This window comes from Onychostoma macrolepis, chromosome 12 (assembly GCF_012432095.1).
Source record: "Onychostoma macrolepis isolate SWU-2019 chromosome 12, ASM1243209v1, whole genome shotgun sequence".
NCBI lineage: Eukaryota > Metazoa > Chordata > Actinopteri > Cypriniformes > Cyprinidae > Onychostoma > Onychostoma macrolepis.
The window spans coordinates 1,240,001-1,258,215 of NC_081166.1; the positions used below are offsets into that span (position 1 = coordinate 1,240,001).

Genomic DNA, 18,215 nt, shown 5'->3' on the forward strand with positions numbered 1-18,215 from the left:
CACTCTCACGCACGCATGCACACACGCACGCAGGCACTCATGCACGCACGTGCACACTCACGCACACATGAACACACACACACACGCACGCACTCTCTCACACACTTACTTACTCACTCCCACTCACACACTCACTCACACACTCACTTACTCACTCACTCTCACTCACACACACACTCACTTACTCACTCACTCCCACTCACACACTCACTCACTCACTCACTCACTCACACACTCACACACACACACACACACACACCCTCACCCACTCACTCACTCACTCTCTCACTCACACACACACACACACACACACACACACTCACCCACTCACTCACTCACACACACACACACACACACACACACTCACCCACTCACTCACTCTCACACACATGTTCGTTTTTGTGAAAAGTGGGGACTCTCCATAGGCGTAATGGTTTTTATACTGTACTTACTGTATGTGCTATTGCCCTACACCAACCCTACACCTAAACCTACCCCTTACAGGAGACTACAGGCATTTTTACTTTCTCAAAAAAACTCACGCTGTATGATTCATAAGCCTTTTGAAAAATGGGGACATGGTGTAATGTCATTATACAAATTTATGTCCTCATTTGTCACAAAAACGCGCACACTCACTCACTCACTCTCTCACATACTCTCTCTCTCTCTCACACACACACACACACACTGTCAAGGTCCAAAAATGGAAAAAAAATGTCAGTTCTTCTGAAGTAATATGATTGGTCATGTGAAGAACAAACCAACCCAAACTGAAATCATTATGAGTTTAAGTCCACTTGAGGTCTCAAATATTCACCATGTTCATGCAAGTTTTTTCACATCATGACAGCAGTTTTTGCTCTTATATATATTTTTTGTGGGTAGGTAAGATTTTTTTAAATGTTTTTTAAAGAGTCTCATCTGCTCACCAGGGCTGCATTTATTTGATCAAAAATACAGTAAAAATCTGAAATATTATTATAATTTAAAACAGCTGTGTTCTGTTTAAATATCTTTTAAAATATAATTTATTTCTGTGATGCAGCTGTGTTTTCAGCATCATTACTCCAGTCTTCAGTGTCACATGATCATCAGAAATCATTCTAATATGCTGATTTGCTGCTCAACAAACATTTCTGATTATTATCAATGTTGAAAACAGTTGTGCTGCACAATATTTTTGTGGAAACCGTGATGCATTTTATTTTACAGGATTCACAGATGAATAGAAAGTTCAAAAGAACAGCATTTATTTGAAATAGAAATCTTTTGCAATATTATAAATGTCTTTACTGGTACTTTTGAGCAATATAATGTGTCCTTGAAAGTATTTATTTACTTAAAAAAAGGAAAAATCTTGCTGACCCAAACTTTTTGAAAGGGAAACAAACATTCACTAAAGTGAATCATACAGGTTTGGAGCATGAGGGTGAGTAAATGATGACAGAACTGATGTTGTTGGGTGGACTGTGCCTTTAAGAGCTTGTAGTAATTGTGTAATCATAACTGCGCGAGTTCAGCCAGATGATTCCAGACTAAATGCCAGTTTAAAGCAGAATCAGGTGAGTCTCTCTCATGACTCACTTCTGTGTTTGTGAACTGAAGCTGATTCGTTCACAGAGAGCCGGTCAGAACTGGCTGCTTTCTCACTTCCTTTAATGTCATTCGTCTCACGTTCGATGAATCAGCTTGAGTTCTGGAGATATTTGAGGGAAGTTTACACCCATTTCACTGGATGATTCACTCATGTTTATTCCCAGCATTTCATCATCTGAGTCGACTTTTGACGTATCCTTTTAAATTCTGTCATGATTTGCTAATTTATGCCCATTTGTGACACGTGCTGGCAAAATGAGTTACATTTTCAAAAAAAAAAAAATTTTATTTTTACATTCTCTATTAAAAGACCTTCAAAATGATGTATGATTAAAATCAGCAAAGTCAATTTAGAGAAAAACTGATTCAAAATTTTCTGAAGGTTTCAAAGCAAAATCACCCAGCAGCATTACATCTTTTCTCCCACTTCTTTTCTAGATTAATAATCACAATATAGCTATTGTTGTTTTATCTTTGTTGTTATGAATAAGAACCGATGCAAAAAAATAAACAAATATAAGAAAGAAACAAGTGTATTACCTACTTTTTTCATTTTACATCTAAACATAAGCATTCAAGTAAAAAAAAATAGTAAAATGTAAAAATCACTCAAGTGTGTTCATTAAAAATAAGTTGATTATTAAAACTACAAAAGCAGTTCAATCAAGAGCAGCGAGTGATTCCCTCTTTTCTTTTATTGTTTGATTAACATTGAGACAGACGGATCTAATATAATATTACACATCCCAAACGTTCACTTAAGACGTAACAGATTATGTTTGTGTGAATACTGCTGTAAATCTGTGTGTGTGTGTATCAGGATCGAGCGCTTCAGATGAGAGTACTCTTCTCAGAAAACATACAGATAAAGATACTTTTAGATGTTTAATTGCTATTTAGAGCATTGGGATCGCTAGACGAGGGCTTAATGAACTCATTTTTGTGAAAACCTCACCTGTGTGTGTGTGTGTTTCAGAGGAGGGTCTGCTGTACCGTGCGCGGTATTTCGGGGACAGTGATCTGTACCAGCGGGCTCAGCGGATGGGAACCCCGAGCTGCTCTCGGCTGTCTGAGGTTCAGGCATCTTTACACGGATAGATGAAGCATCCCTGCACTACCTGGTGAGCGCCGCATCCGTCCACACCTTCACCTGACCTCTGAGTCCTGCTTCACTCACATTCACACGACTTTGCTTTCAGTTCATGCGTTCCCTGGGAATCAAACAGAACACTAACATGCGGTAGATAATCAGTGAAGATTATTGAAGCCGCCTGACACAACAACAACACTGGGTTTTTTTTTCTTTTAGTTTTTTCAACCAATGCCAAACTGAGTGTGTGAAAACTGTTTATATTTTCTTTGCAGTAGAGCGGAAAATAAGTAGGAACAATAAGTAAAAAATCAGGAAATTGATTTTTGACTTCCATCAACAATAAACATATTCAATAAATATGAATAACTGTAAAAACAATATATATTTATTAAGGTTTAGTAATAAACTGAAAAAGAAAGTCACCTGGAAAAAAATTTGAATATTTTTGGAAATATTTTTTTTGGGGGGGGGTATATATATACATATATATATGTGTGTGTGTGTGTACACTACAGTGCATTCAGAAAGTATTCAGACCCCCTTTACTTTTTTCCAATTTTGTTATGTTGCAGCCTCATACTACAATTGTTTAAATTATTTTTTTTCTCATTAATCTACACTCTGTACCTCATAATGACAAAGTGAAAACAGAATTTTAGAAATGTCTGTTATAATGTTATATATAATATAATTTTTATATTTATATTATATATAATCTTTATTTTTATATATAATGTATATATGATATGTTACTAATTATGCATATATATATATATATATATATATATATATATATATATATATATATATATATTTATAAGTACTGGTTGGTTTGGTTCAGTGCTTTGTGAATCCCAAAGGAGGGAACGAATGAGAACAATTCTTCCCAAACCACTGCTTGGAAAAGTGGGTCAGTGTTTGTGCTGCAGAAGTTACACACTTCAGCTTTGAGCAAAAGTATCATTTTTGAACGTCTGCTTGGTGTTTTGTGCATTGTGAAATGTTGCATTTTCATCACAAACAATTAATTAAACAATAGGTTATTCATTTTTCTTCAAATAAATATTATTAATATATCAATATTTGTTTTCTGCACAGGTTCCAAAAACAATCTCTCCAGTCTGGAATATGGAAGAACGCCATACGGATTGTAAATACATTTGTTCGAAAAACAGGGCTGAGCATTGCAGCAACTACTGAACTTGACTAGAAAGACTTGCTGAGGGCTGAAGGTGTGTGTGTGTGTGTGTGTGTGTGTGTGTGTGTGTGTGTGTGTGTACATGCATGCATGCTAAGGACCATGTACGTGAGCAAATGTGTTTGTGTGTGTGTGTGTGCGTGTGTACATGCATACTAAGGATTGTGTGTGTGTGTGTGTGTGTGTGTGTGTGTGTGTGTGTGTGTGTGTGTGTGTGTGTGTGTGTGTGTGTGTGTGTGTGTGTATGTGTGTGAAATCGGAGCTGGTGTTTTCGACTCCTGTGGATGAAGGACGTTTCCTCGCTGTCTGAATGTTCTGGCCTGGATTAAAGTTCATGGTGATGTTTCTCTAAATTCAGCCTCATTTTCAGCTCTGGCAGGAATCAACAATCTGGTTCTGCATTATGAAACAGACTGGAGATCCAACGACAATATCTGCATATATTTATTTGAGTTTGTTTAGATCGAAATCATGTCTTTTTAATGATTTATATTTGTATGTTTGAGATTTATCTATGCAGGGATCCTACTGATTAAATTATTGCGTATGCGTCTGACTTTAACTGTTCTGCGTGTTAGGAGTAACTACGGCTGCTGTACACAGGTGATATTTATTGAAGGATTGAATAGGAATATTTATTTCATATGAAGTTTTATTTTCTACATGACTTTAGTGGAACTATTTCATCGCTGACAGCGACTACACTGCAATTATTTCTCTCTGAATACAAATAAAGATTGTACGTGCCACTGTCCACCGAGTGGGTGTGTGAGTTTGCATGAGTGTTCTAGACACATGATTCAGCTCAGTGTGGCATCAGCTGACGTCCTGTGTTTCTGCACGTTCGCAGTCACCCGTCTGGAGAAAAGGAAAACCGGTGTGTGGAATATTGATAAAAACAGCTGAGAGAAAGACATGCTCTTCACTTAAAGGAATAGTTGACCCAAATATGGACTAATAATGAACTATTATGAACACTCTCAGGTCATCCGAGGTTAGGATGAGTTTGTTTCTTCATCATATTTGAATGTCTCAGCAATGGATGCTCTGCAGTGAATGGGTGCCGTCAGAATCCAGACAGCTGATAAAAACATCACAATAATCCACACCACTCCAGTCCATCAGTTAACATCTGGAGAAGACAAAAGCTGAAACAAATCCATCATTAAGATTAAAAAGCATTAAAAATGTCTTAACGCTGGATTTGTTTCAGCTTTTGTCTTCTCCAGCTGTTTGGACTCTCGTTCTGACGGCACCCATTTAGAGCATCCATTGCTGAGACACTGATGGAATCAAAATGCATTATATTTGTTAGATTCCTTCTGAAGTTGGTTGATTGTCATGTGTTTTAATGCATGATACTGTCTAAAGGTGTAACAATGAATAGATATTTGTGAGATCATACTATGCATCAGAAGGTGCATTACAAAGCATAATTAATGCATTATCTTTATAATGCAATATGCTGTAAAATAGCATATTTCTTTAAAATTGTATTTGGATAGCACATAAATATATTGAGCAAAACTAAAGTACTTCGTCAGTGAATCAAATCACATGAATTAAGTAATTAAAGCATGTTGAAGACTTAGAAAAAAAAAAAAAAGTCTGCATGGAGCTGCAATTAAAATACTGTAAAGTAAATAATAAAATTTCTCCTCTTCCTGATTCCCAGAGAATGCATAAATTGATAATGCATGTGTCGCCATTAATGCAACTCAAGTTGCTTTAGATAAAAACATCTGTTGAATGTCTAATATATAATGTAGATGTACAATTGCGGTCATTGGCCTAATGCAGCAAAGTAAAAACACCACACTGATAGTTTCTTTAAAAAGATAATTTATTTTCTGCATTTCGTTCAAGTACAAATAAAAACAGAACCCATTGTATTTGAATATCAAATAAATAAGATGCATGGAATATGCATATGATTGTTTAAAAAATTAAAAGCACCTCTTCCATTTGATCTAAGGGAACAATAACTGCATCCACACACATATCTTTGAACAATCCGGCACTTGAATAACAGAAAAGCATCAAGTTTGTTACATGGAAAATAGCTGCCACATTTGGTTTCCATAAACCTGAGGTAAACATTTCAACAGCAGCCCGAAAACTCCTGCTTCACTAGAACGTCAGCAAAAGTGCAACAGAAACAGACCGAACTGTATTACAAAGTCTTTTTCTTTTTTTTTTAAATATACCCTACATCTGCATTACAAATGCCTTGCAAGTTGGTAATTCACTGCTTTAAACAGTCATACAACGATCAGGCCTCTCATGAGACCAAAGCGCTTCATTTTAAAACCTAGTAAAAGTTCATGACATGTACGATCAGTCAGGATCAGCATTCTTCAATCAAAAGCTCTTCAGAGCAGTATAGTTTTCTTTTAATAACTCTAAATCCAGTGCTCAGTTTAAGTGCACGTCTAGCAACCGGAGACGAAGGCGATCTGCCAGCGAAAAGCCCCTGGATTTTTGGCCAAAAGCCCTGGGAGTCGAGCCTCAGCACAAGTGTGAGCTGGAAGGTGGGTACTAGATATGGGTCAACTGAGATTTCTGCCACAGCTTCACAGCTGCCATCCTGCTCCACGCAAAGGTCAACAAGGGCACCGCGAAGGCCACAGGGCTCGCTGACCGACAGATGCACCAGCTCCTGGCCGATGTGCTCCAGGAGTTTCTCGGGAATCAGCAGCTTGGAACAGTGCAAGACGCCGTCTTTGGCGTCGGTCAGGTTAAGTGCGATGAGCTGCACCACTTCTTTACACAATGCCTCTTCGGTCGGGTCAAAAAATAAGTCTGATTCGGACAGATCGGCTAGGGATATGGAACCTGCGGGAGACGAATGCAAGCATGCATTAGACTCGAGAACTTAAAACACAAGTTGGAAAAGGTATGCATGGAAACTTGTGCAAGAAGTGCATGTTTACCTGCATCTGATGCATCGTCTGTGCTGCTGTGAATGTCTGAATCGGAGTCCAGGCTTTGGCTGCTGTGCAGTTTCTGCATCAGTTTGCTCCAGGACAAGCGTTTGGATGGAGCGTCAGATGTTGGTGTGGATGGGAGACTGGTGTCTTCAGATGAAAGGCTGGAAATCAGCTCCTCGTGCATTGTTGCGTCTTAGAATGACTGTAAAAGATAAGAAGATTTGGTGTTATTCTTCATGCATGAGACACAAGAGCAGCTGGTGCATTGACAAAAAATTTTTATTTTTGGGTTAAGTACAAATGTGTAAAAATTCTTAAATCAAGATGCATTTACAAGCAAAGTGACTACAGATAAAGTCTTGCATTCTGAAAAATGTATTAAGTTTATTCTTTTGTATTGGAAAACTACTTGATGCATAGAACAAGACAAGAGTCTGCCAATAGAGTGAGAAAAATTTTCCTTTTGAATCAAGTTTTTTTTTTTTTTTTTTGGCCCCATTAACAGGTTTCTGTTGTTTTAATAAGCATAAACTCACTAAATATTGAGGGGGTTTTTTTTCTGAAAACAATGTAAAGTCACTAAAAATGCTTGCATAATTGTTCTGGAAACTAAAAACATGCATCAGCCAGTTATTTGACTCATTTTGCAGTGCTGATGTCATTAATATTGCAGCAAATGGTGATGATCAGAAATGCAGCATACTTTTGTCTTGCATTGTACTCCAAGGTTTCAATAAAGACAATAAAAACAGCACTGAAAATCATCAAATAAGACACTCACCGATATTCTGTACTGTAGATCCTCAGGTGTGATGAATTGTCGCTAGTTTCCCGCAGATTAAATAGTGCGTAACAAAGACAAGCGACCAACAAAGCCGTGTAAAGCGGAGTAAGTGCAGCAGCTGTTAGTATCTGCAGTCAGTCCTGCAAACACTGACGTAACCCTCTCTGCGCCTGCTTATATACCCGCTGGCGCTGGCCACGCCCCTGCGAGTTTCCAGCCAATCGGCGTCTATGTCACGTCTTTCGCGTCCCAAGTTCGCCTGGTAACAAGAAGCAGAGCTGGTCAATGAGAGTGTGGCTATTGTGTGCTGAGAAGGAGGTGCATTTCTCACATCACCTTTTGTCTTTAGCTCTGGACATGCAGTGGCATATCTCACATTTGTTTGTGGTTTGATTGGACGATTTAGTGATTTGCATCTCGAATCAAAACAGAATTGTGAAATACTGACTCTATGCGTTTTCACTGAGTAGCCTACGTGCTGGAGCCACACGATGACTGATGACTTTACTAAATAAACACACTGAGATCCATGCAGTCAAATGTTTCCTTATCCAATAATTCATGCCTGCTGGATTTAATATAGGTTTGTGGCATGAGATACTTTTGGAAAGCTGACATATGCTTCATTGTACACAACTTTTGCTGTTCTTCATGCAACTTTTATGACCTCATAACTGTACTTTTAAAAATGTATGTGTCACATTGCCAAACTATTGAAAATGCTGTGACTAGTTACACTGAAAAAAAACAAAATGCTGGCATCTAAATGAACTGGCTTTATTCAAAGACCTAAATGCACTTATTTATACCAACAAAACTAAGTTTTATAGGTTAAATAAATTAGAAATAGTTAACACTTTTTTAATATAGTTTATAAGACCTACAATGTAGAATTTTCCTTATATTTGAATCTAAAGTATTGTTTTAAAAAGTCTTAATAACACACTTGAACACTCTTTAAAACTAAACCCAAGTAAAAACACCAAAAGTTCACTTTAAAGGGGTCTGAATTTTCACATTTGTACTTCTGATGTGAAATGGTGACTAGTTACAATAATAATACAAAAACGGTAACTCAAAACCTCTAAAACAACTGGTTTTATTCAAAGACCTAAACAGATTTGCATATTATTGTAAATAAAGTAGAAATAGTTAAGTTAACACTTTTTATTGTTTATAAGACCTAAAATGTAGACTTTTCCAAATATTTTAGTGTAAAATATTGATTTTAATAACACTCTTTAAAACAAAACCAAACTAAAAGCACCAAAAGTTCACATTCAGGGGTCTGAATTTTTGGGGAGTTTTCACGTTTGTACTTTTGATGGTGAACACTTTACTAAATGGTGAATAGTTGCACTAAAAAACAAAAATGGAAACATCTAAAACAACTAGTTTTATTCAAATCAAAAAATAATTTAATGTCTCGACCTACATACACTGTACCAAGAAAACTGAATTTTATGGGTTAAATATAACAGTAATGCTTTTTTATAGTGTAAAAGAGATAAATATACACTTTCCTTAGTGTTTTTTTAATCTGAAATAATAATTTAAAAAGTCTAAGAACACATTAACCCTGTTTTCACATTTTAACCAAACTTAAAGTACTAAAAGTGGTCTGAATTTGTTGGGAGTTTTCACATGAAATCCCTGAAACTAACACACTTTGGTACATTAGAAAGCTCCATCAAACTTAAAAACTAGTCTTCACTAGAAAGAGTTCATAATAAAGCAAGATGTAATTTGATTAAAACTTTGTCTTTGCGCTAAAGTGGCTGGATTTGGCCGTGCAGTAAAGTGTGCATCGCTGCAGTCGGGGGAGGTTCATGAAGGGTTAAAAGTTTCCTAGTTTAGAACGAGGCCTGTTGCTGGTCAGCAGAGACCGTCCCACACGGACAGGCACATTCCTGTCTTCTGTTTACTAGCCAAGGGTGTGTTTTCCCTCAAATCCTGCTGCAGCTTTTGCATATAATGCATTTGATTCAGTTCAGCCGCGTGAACACACAAACATTAATGGGCCTCAGAATGTCTGTCAGAAGAGTTTTCCTGCGTTAAATGAGTGGTAGACTATAGCGCACGTTTATGTGGTGCTTTTAGAAAGAACGGCTGTTTCTTCACACCTCAGCAGAACTGGGCTTGACGACAACTGAAGATCTGACCTCTGCCAAATGTGCCTTAAAGACGCTTAGTGAATGAAAAAAACACCTCAGTTCTAAAGAAGGATGCAATTTTAGCATGTATTATCACAGCAGATGATTTTTCTGAGCATTAAATTACAGTCACCAGTAAATACATGATTTATTTACCTTTATTTCTTATTTACAACATCTCACAATTCTGACTTTACGCCTCGTGATTCTGACTTTACGCCTCGTGATTCTGAATTTACTTCTTGTTATTCTGACTTTATATCTCGTAATTCTGAATTTACTTCTTGTTATTCTGACTTTATATCTCGTGATTCTGACTTTATATCTCGTGATTCTGACTTTATATCTCGTAATTCTGAATTTACTTCTTGTTATTCTGACTTTACATCTCGTGATTCTGACTTTACATCTTGTGATTCTGACTTTATATCTCGTGATTCTGACTTTACGCCTCGTGATTCTGAATTTACTTCTTGTTATTCTGACTTTATATCTCGCAATTCTGAATTTACTTCTTGTTATTCTGACTTTATATCTCGCAATTCTGAATTTACTTCTTGTTATTCTGACTTTATATCTCGTGATTCTGACTTTACGCCTCGTGATTCTGACTTTACATCTCGTGATTCTGACTTTACGCCTCGTGATTCTGAATTTACTTCTTGTTATTCTGACTTTATATCTCGCAATTCTGAATTTACTTCTTGTTATTCTGACTTTATATCTCGCAATTCTGAATTTACTTCTTGTTATTCTGACTTTATATCTTGTGATTCTGACTTTACTTCTTGTTATTCTGACTTTATATCTTGTGATTCTGACTTTACGCCTCGTGATTCTGACTTTACATCTCGTGATTCTGACTTTACGCCTCGTGATTCTGAATTTACTTCTTGTTATTCTGACTTTACATCTCGTGATTCTGACTTTACATCTTGTGATTCTGACTTTATATCTCGTGATTCTGACTTTACGCCTCGTGATTCTGAATTTACTTCTTGTTATTCTGACTTTATATCTCGCAATTCTGAATTTACTTCTTGTTATTCTGACTTTATATCTCGCAATTCTGAATTTACTTCTTGTTATTCTGACTTTATATCTCGATTCTGAATTTACTTCTTGTTATTCTGACTTTATATCTCGTAATTCTGAATTTACTTCTTGTTATTCTGACTTTACATCTCGTGATTCTGACTTTACATCTTGTGATTCTGACTTTATATCTCGTGATTCTGACTTTACGCCTCGTGATTCTGAATTTACTTCTTGTTATTCTGACTTTATATCTCGCAATTCTGAATTTACTTCTTGTTATTCTGACTTTATATCTCGCAATTCTGAATTTACTTCTTGTTATTCTGACTTTATATCTCGTGATTCTGACTTTACGCCTCGTGATTCTGACTTTACATCTCGTGATTCTGACTTTACGCCTCGTGATTCTGAATTTACTTCTTGTTATTCTGACTTTATATCTCTTGATTCTGACTTTACGCCTCGTGATTCTGACTTTACATCTCGTGATTCTGACTTTACGCCTCGTGATTCTGAATTTACTTCTTGTTATTCTGACTTTATATCTCGCAATTCTGAATTTACTTCTTGTTATTCTGACTTTATATCTCGCAATTCTGAATTTACTTCTTGTTATTCTGACTTTATATCTCGTGATTCTGACTTTACGCCTCGTGATTCTGACTTTACATCTCGTGATTCTGACTTTACGCCTCGTGATTCTGAATTTACTTCTTGTTATTCTGACTTTACATCTCGTGATTCTGACTTTACATCTTGTGATTCTGACTTTATATCTCGTGATTCTGACTTTCGCCTCGTGATTCTGAATTTACTTCTTGTTATTCTGACTTTATATCTCGCAATTCTGAATTTACTTCTTGTTATTCTGACTTTATATCTCGCAATTCTGAATTTACTTCTTGTTATTCTGACTTTATATCTCGTGATTCTGACTTTACGCCTTGTGATTCTGACTTTACATCTCGTGATTCTGACTTTACGCTTCGTGATTCTGAATTTACTTCTTGTTATTCTGACTTTATATCTCTTGATTCTGACTTTACGCCTCGTGATTCTGACTTTACATCTCGTGATTCTGACTTTACGCCTTGTGATTCTGAATTTACTTCTTGTTATTCTGACTTTATATCTCGCAATTCTGAATTTACTTCTTGTTATTCTGACTTTATATCTCGTAATTCTGAATTTACTTCTTGTTATTCTGACTTTATATCTCGCAATTCTGACTTTACATCTTGTGATTCTGACTTTATATCTCGTGATTCTGACTTTACGCCTCGTGATTCTGACTTTACATCTTGTGATTCTGACTTTATATCTCGTGATTCTGACTTTACATCTTGTGATTCTGACTTTCGCCTCGTGATTCTGAATTTACTTCTTGTTATTCTGACTTTATATCTCGCAATTCTGAATTTACTTCTTGTTATTCTGACTTTATATCTCGCAATTCTGAATTTACTTCTTGTTATTCTGACTTTATATCTCGTGATTCTGACTTTACGCCTCGTGATTCTGACTTTACATCTCGTGATTCTGACTTTACGCCTCGTGATTCTGAATTTACTTCTTGTTATTCTGACTTTATATCTCTTGATTCTGACTTTACGCCTCGTGATTCTGACTTTACATCTCGTGATTCTGACTTTACGCCTCGTGATTCTGAATTTACTTCTTGTTATTCTGACTTTATATCTCGCAATTCTGAATTTACTTCTTGTTATTCTGACTTTATATCTCGCAATTCTGAATTTACTTCTTGTTATTCTGACTTTATATCTCGTGATTCTGACTTTCGCCTCGTGATTCTGACTTTACATCTCGTGATTCTGACTTTACGCCTCGTGATTCTGAATTTACTTCTTGTTATTCTGACTTTACATCTCGTGATTCTGACTTTACATCTTGTGATTCTGACTTTATATCTCGTGATTCTGACTTTCGCCTCGTGATTCTGAATTTACTTCTTGTTATTCTGACTTTATATCTCGCAATTCTGAATTTACTTCTTGTTATTCTGACTTTATATCTCGTGATTCTGACTTTACGCCTTGTGATTCTGACTTTACATCTCGTGATTCTGACTTACGCCTCGTGATTCTGAATTTACTTCTTGTTATTCTGACTTTATATCTCTTGATTCTGACTTTCGCCTCGTGATTCTGACTTTACATCTCGTGATTCTGACTTTACGCCTCGTGATTCTGAATTTACTTCTTGTTATTCTGACTTTATATCTCGCAATTCTGAATTTACTTCTTGTTATTCTGACTTTATATCTCGTAATTCTGAATTTACTTCTTGTTATTCTGACTTTATATCTCGCAATTCTGACTTTACATCTTGTGATTCTGACTTTATATCTCGTGATTCTGACTTTACGCCTCGTGATTCTGACTTTACATCTTGTGATTCTGACTTTATATCTCGTGATTCTGACGTTACGCCTCGTGATTCTGAATTTACTTCTTGTTATTCTGACTTTATATCTCGTAATTCTGAATTTACTTCTTGTTATTCTGACTTTATATCTCGTAATTCTGAATTTACTTCTTGTTATTCTGACTTTATATCTTGTGATTCTGACTTTATATCTCGTAATTCTGAATTTACTTTTTGTTATTCTGACTTTACATCTCGTGATTCTGACTTTACATCTTGTGATTCTGACTTTATATCTTGCAATTCTGAATTTACTTCTTGTTATTCTGACTTTATATCTCGCAATTCTGAATTTACTTCTTGTTATTCTGACTTTATATCTCGTAATTCTGACTTTATATCTCGCAATTCTGAATTTACTTCTTGTTATTCTGACTTTATATCTATAATTCTGAATTTACTTCTTGTTATTCTGACTTTATATCTCGTAATTCTGACTTTATATCTCGCAATTCTGAATTTACTTCTTGTTATTCTGACTTTATATCTCAATTCTGACTTTACGCCTCGTGATTCTGACTTTATATCTCGCAATTCTGACTTTACGCCTCGTGATTCTGACTTTATATCTCGCAATTCTGACTTTACTTCTTGTTATTCTGACTTTATATCTCGCAATTCTGACTTTACGCCTCGTGATTCTGACTTTATATCTCGCAATTCTGACTTTACGCCTCGTGATTCTGACTTTATATCTCGTAATTCTGAATTTACTTGTTATTCTGACTTTATATCTCAATTTACTTCTTGTTATTCTGACTTTATATCTCGCAATTCTGACTTTATATCTCGCAATTCTGAATTTACTTCTTGTTATTCTGACTTTATATCTCGAAATTCTGACTTTATATCTCGTAATTCTGACTTTATATCTCGTAATTCTGAATTTACTTCTTGTTATTCTGACTTTATATCTCAATTCTGAATTTACTTCTTGTTATTCTGACTTTATATCTCAATTTACTTCTTGTTATTCTGACTTTATATCTCGTAATTCTGAATTTACTTCTTGTTATTCTGACTTTATATCTCGCAATTCTGACTTTACGCCTCGTGATTCTGACTTTATATCTCGCAATTCTGACTTTACGCCTCGTGATTCTGACTTTATATCTCGTAATTCTGAATTTACTTCTTGTTATTCTGACTTTATATCTCAATTTACTTCTTGTTATTCTGACTTTATATCTCGCAATTCTGACTTTATATCTCGCAATTCTGAATTTACTTCTTGTTATTCTGACTTTATATCTCGAAATTCTGACTTTATATCTCGTAATTCTGACTTTATATCTCGTAATTCTGAATTTACTTCTTGTTATTCTGACTTTATATCTCGCAATTCTGAATTTACTTCTTGTTATTCTGACTTTATATCTCGCAATTCTGAATTTACTTCTTGTTATTCTGACTTTATATCTCAATTTACTTCTTGTTATTCTGACTTTATATCTCGCAATTCTGACTTTACATCTCGTGATTCTGAATTTACTTCTTGTTATTCTGACTTTATATCTCGCAATTCTGAATTTACTTCTTGTTATTCTGACTTTATATCTCGCAATTCTGAATTTACTTCTTGTTATTCTGACTTTATATCTAATTCTGAATTTACTTCTTGTTATTCTGACTTTATATCTCAATTCTGAATTTACTTCTTGTTATTCTGACTTTATATCTCAATTTACTTCTTGTTATTCTGACTTTATATCTCGTAATTCTGAATTTACTTGTTATTCTGACTTTACGCCTCGTGATTCTGACTTTATATCTCCCAATTCTGACTTTACGCCTCGTGATTCTGACTTTACGTCCATAGGTTTATATATTTCCATGTAGCAGACACACAAATAGTGTCATAAGTAGTGTTTGTTCAATCATTATTGCTCATACACAGTATTATAGAAATGTGGTTACTTTGGGGAAAAGCTTTGGCAAAAATACTCCTCAGTATTTATCTATAACTAGGTTGCGAGTTTAATCCTAAAACATGGTGAACTGGAGGGGGACTAAAATTGCAACACCAAGTTGCTTTGGATCAAAAACATGTTGAGTAAAGCTCATTTACAGCCATATAATGATCCTTATGACTTCTATGAAATGCTGCAATAATAGCTGGAAGGTTTCCTGGTTAAAACTTAAAGCTGTTTGTCAATTTGAATGAAAACCTTTGACCACTTTATCTGTGAATAATAAACCGTTTCTTCAGGACAAAGAATTAAGAAACCAAAGCAAATAAAGTTTCGAAAGCTCAAGAAATCTATTACGTGAAGCTCTCTCTCAGAGACTGACTGAAGTTTCACTAGCTGGACTTTTATTTAAGTTCATGCACACATTCCTACGCATATAATGCAATGGAGGTTTGTTGGACGGAAGCCAAACTTCACAGATGTACTTCAGCAGAGGAGGACAAACAGTTCTCTCTGAGTGTAGGAGGAACCGCAGAAACACAGAGACACGTGTTCCCCGTCCAGGAACAAAACATACCCTCCCACTTCATTTACATCTCGCAGTACTGAGGATCATATATTTTATGGGCATTAAGCAAATGACCCAAATCTTGCCATGAAATCAACAACAGAACTCAGTCTGTTATTCTACTGAGAAAAGAGCAATGTTTGTGCAATATGCAAATCTGAATATATGCATAAAAAACTGTAAAAACATGTTCAACTCATGTCACAACAACAAAAGCAATATTTTGCATAAAAAAGAAGCCTATTTGAAAAACCATAAGGATTATCTTCTAAAACCCATTTCACATATATTATTTAAAATGTATTTATATCAATACTAATTAATTAATTTATACTAAATACAAACTATGTAATTATATATATATATATATATAATTGTATTTATATTAAATACTAAATAAATACTACAATATATATACATACTACTACACACACACACACACAATGTAAATTTAGGAAAATTATTTAATAAGTTCATAGAAGTGAATGTAAATTAAACATATTATTATATATTAGTACATATTAGTATATATATATATATATATACACACATATACATCACTGCTTTTGTTGTACTAAAGGAATAAAAAAATCTAAAATCAGTTTTCATTATAAATCTTAGTAGTCATAAATTTCAAATTTTTCCAAATTTTTTTCCATTCCCATTTCATGCAAAATATAATTTCTTTCTTTTTGCTGTGAAATACATTTTTCATGAGCTCCACCCTTTGTTTCCGGCATTAGGACCCAGCGGTAGAGTTAGAAATATCCTTTTGTTGAATACAGAAGTGGACAATCAACATCTCAGCTAGAACAGAACAGAATGTTCAGTACTTTCATTCAGAAACATCTCTGCTGCCTGCTTCAATAAAGGCTGATAAACATCTACTGACGTTCAGTGGTTCATCAAGCATCTGCAGGAACTCAAAGCAATGTTTACACAAGGCTCACATTGCATTGCTTTCCCTATCCAACTCAAGTTTTAACACGAACTTTCACTTTTATTCTTATTTCCACATAAAAGCAGTAATCTCATTTTATGTGATGAACAGGAGAGCTTTGACTGAATGATGTGCTTGTTTTTCTGTAGGAGCTTCAGCTCAAGGACAAAGACTGAGGCTCTTATTTTTTTATCTCCACACAGCTGTCTGGTGTTCGGTCGGTTTGTCCTCCCCCACTCTGTGTTCCTGCAGGACCGTGTGCCACACGACTCCCACGTCTGTCTCTGAAACAAACTGAGTTTTTCACACACATGCTCAGTTGACTAAATAATAACTAGAGAAAAAGCTAATGAAAGCACACACTGACTAAAGTCACTGAAAAACATTTTTGTACTGGTAAAAATGTAAATATGGCACACTTTTGACTTTGCAAAAACACTTTGAATAACAAAATGCATTGACAGGCGCATGACTTGAACTTTCTGAGAGATTTTAACATGGCAGGTGAATAATTGAAAAATCGGGAAAGAAAAGGTGGTTCAGAAGCGGAGCAAGTTTTGTTTACAAAAAAGAAATAAAATAAAAAAAATACAATATAATAAAATAAAAAACAAATAAATAAAATAACCAAATAAAAAACTAATTAAAATGCAATAAAATAAAAATAACCAAAAAAACTTTTGAATTTGAATTGCATGTAATATTTTCATTACACTATTTGGATTAGAGTTTTAACATTAATTTATAAACATAATGTGATGCATATTTGTCAGTCATACATGAATGAAGCAGGTCAGATTTCTGTAATAGTACTAATAAACTCAATGTGTTTTAAATACAGAATAACCAGGTATATTTATTTGTTATAAATGTGTTTCAATCTCATGTATTTTAACTAACTGAATATTGCTTGTTCCACAGATAGTCATATTTAAACCATGTTCATACTTTTAACTGAATAAATGCAATTGTTTTTGCAGACAACAGATTTATGCTGATTCTAAGCAATTTTGAATACATGTATTAATCATTAGGACATTATGTAAAGATATTTTGTAAATTTTCTACTGTAAATATATCAAAACTTCATTTTTGATTAGTAATATGCATTGCTAAGAACTTCATTTGAACAACTTTAAAGGAGATTTTCTCAATATTTAGATTTTTTTGCACCCTCAGATTCCAGATTTTCAAATAGTTGTATCTCAGACAAATATTGTCCGATCCTAACAAACCATACATCAGTGGAAAGATGATTTATTTATGATGTATAAATCTCAATTTCAAAAAATTGACACTTATGACTGGTTTTGTAGTCCAGGGTCACAAATGTATTTAGTTTTTTATATAAAATCAAATGATGCATCGCATTACATTTACTAGTTTCTTAATTTTAAAACTCTATAATCCAATATGCAATTCAAATACATACATTTTATTAATTTATTGAGCACATTAAGAAAGTAAATAAAATCAATGCAGATTTCATGTTAAACTTTATGTAGATTTGAATGCACCTGTGATCATCATTTAAATTAATTCATGCAACATTATAAA

At 34.7% G+C, this 18,215-nt stretch overlaps 2 protein-coding genes across 2 annotated transcripts in view; one reads left to right on the forward strand and one right to left on the reverse strand.

The window, feature by feature from the left end:
* The window catches only part of dnajb12b (DnaJ heat shock protein family (Hsp40) member B12b), a 17,183-nt gene extending 12,539 nt beyond the window's left edge, over positions 1–4,644 (forward strand). Inside the window, exons 8-9 of the mRNA XM_058794021.1 lie at positions 2,576–2,720; positions 3,791–4,644. Of these exons, the coding sequence (XP_058650004.1) occupies positions 2,576–2,697 (122 nt within the window). The 3' untranslated portion in view covers positions 2,698–2,720; positions 3,791–4,644. The remainder of the gene's footprint in view (positions 1–2,575; positions 2,721–3,790) is intronic.
* A 1,429-nt stretch (positions 4,645–6,073) lies between these two features.
* On the reverse strand, positions 6,074–7,765 carry ddit4 (DNA-damage-inducible transcript 4). The gene is made up of 3 exons (XM_058794698.1): positions 7,602–7,765; positions 6,824–7,022; positions 6,074–6,725 (listed from the first exon to the last, which is right to left on the reverse strand). The coding sequence occupies exons 2-3, from the start codon at positions 7,002–7,004 to the stop codon at positions 6,238–6,240; spliced, it is 669 nt and encodes a 222-aa protein (XP_058650681.1). The 5' UTR covers positions 7,005–7,022; positions 7,602–7,765; the 3' UTR covers positions 6,074–6,237.
* Positions 7,766–18,215: the final 10,450 nt, after the last annotated feature.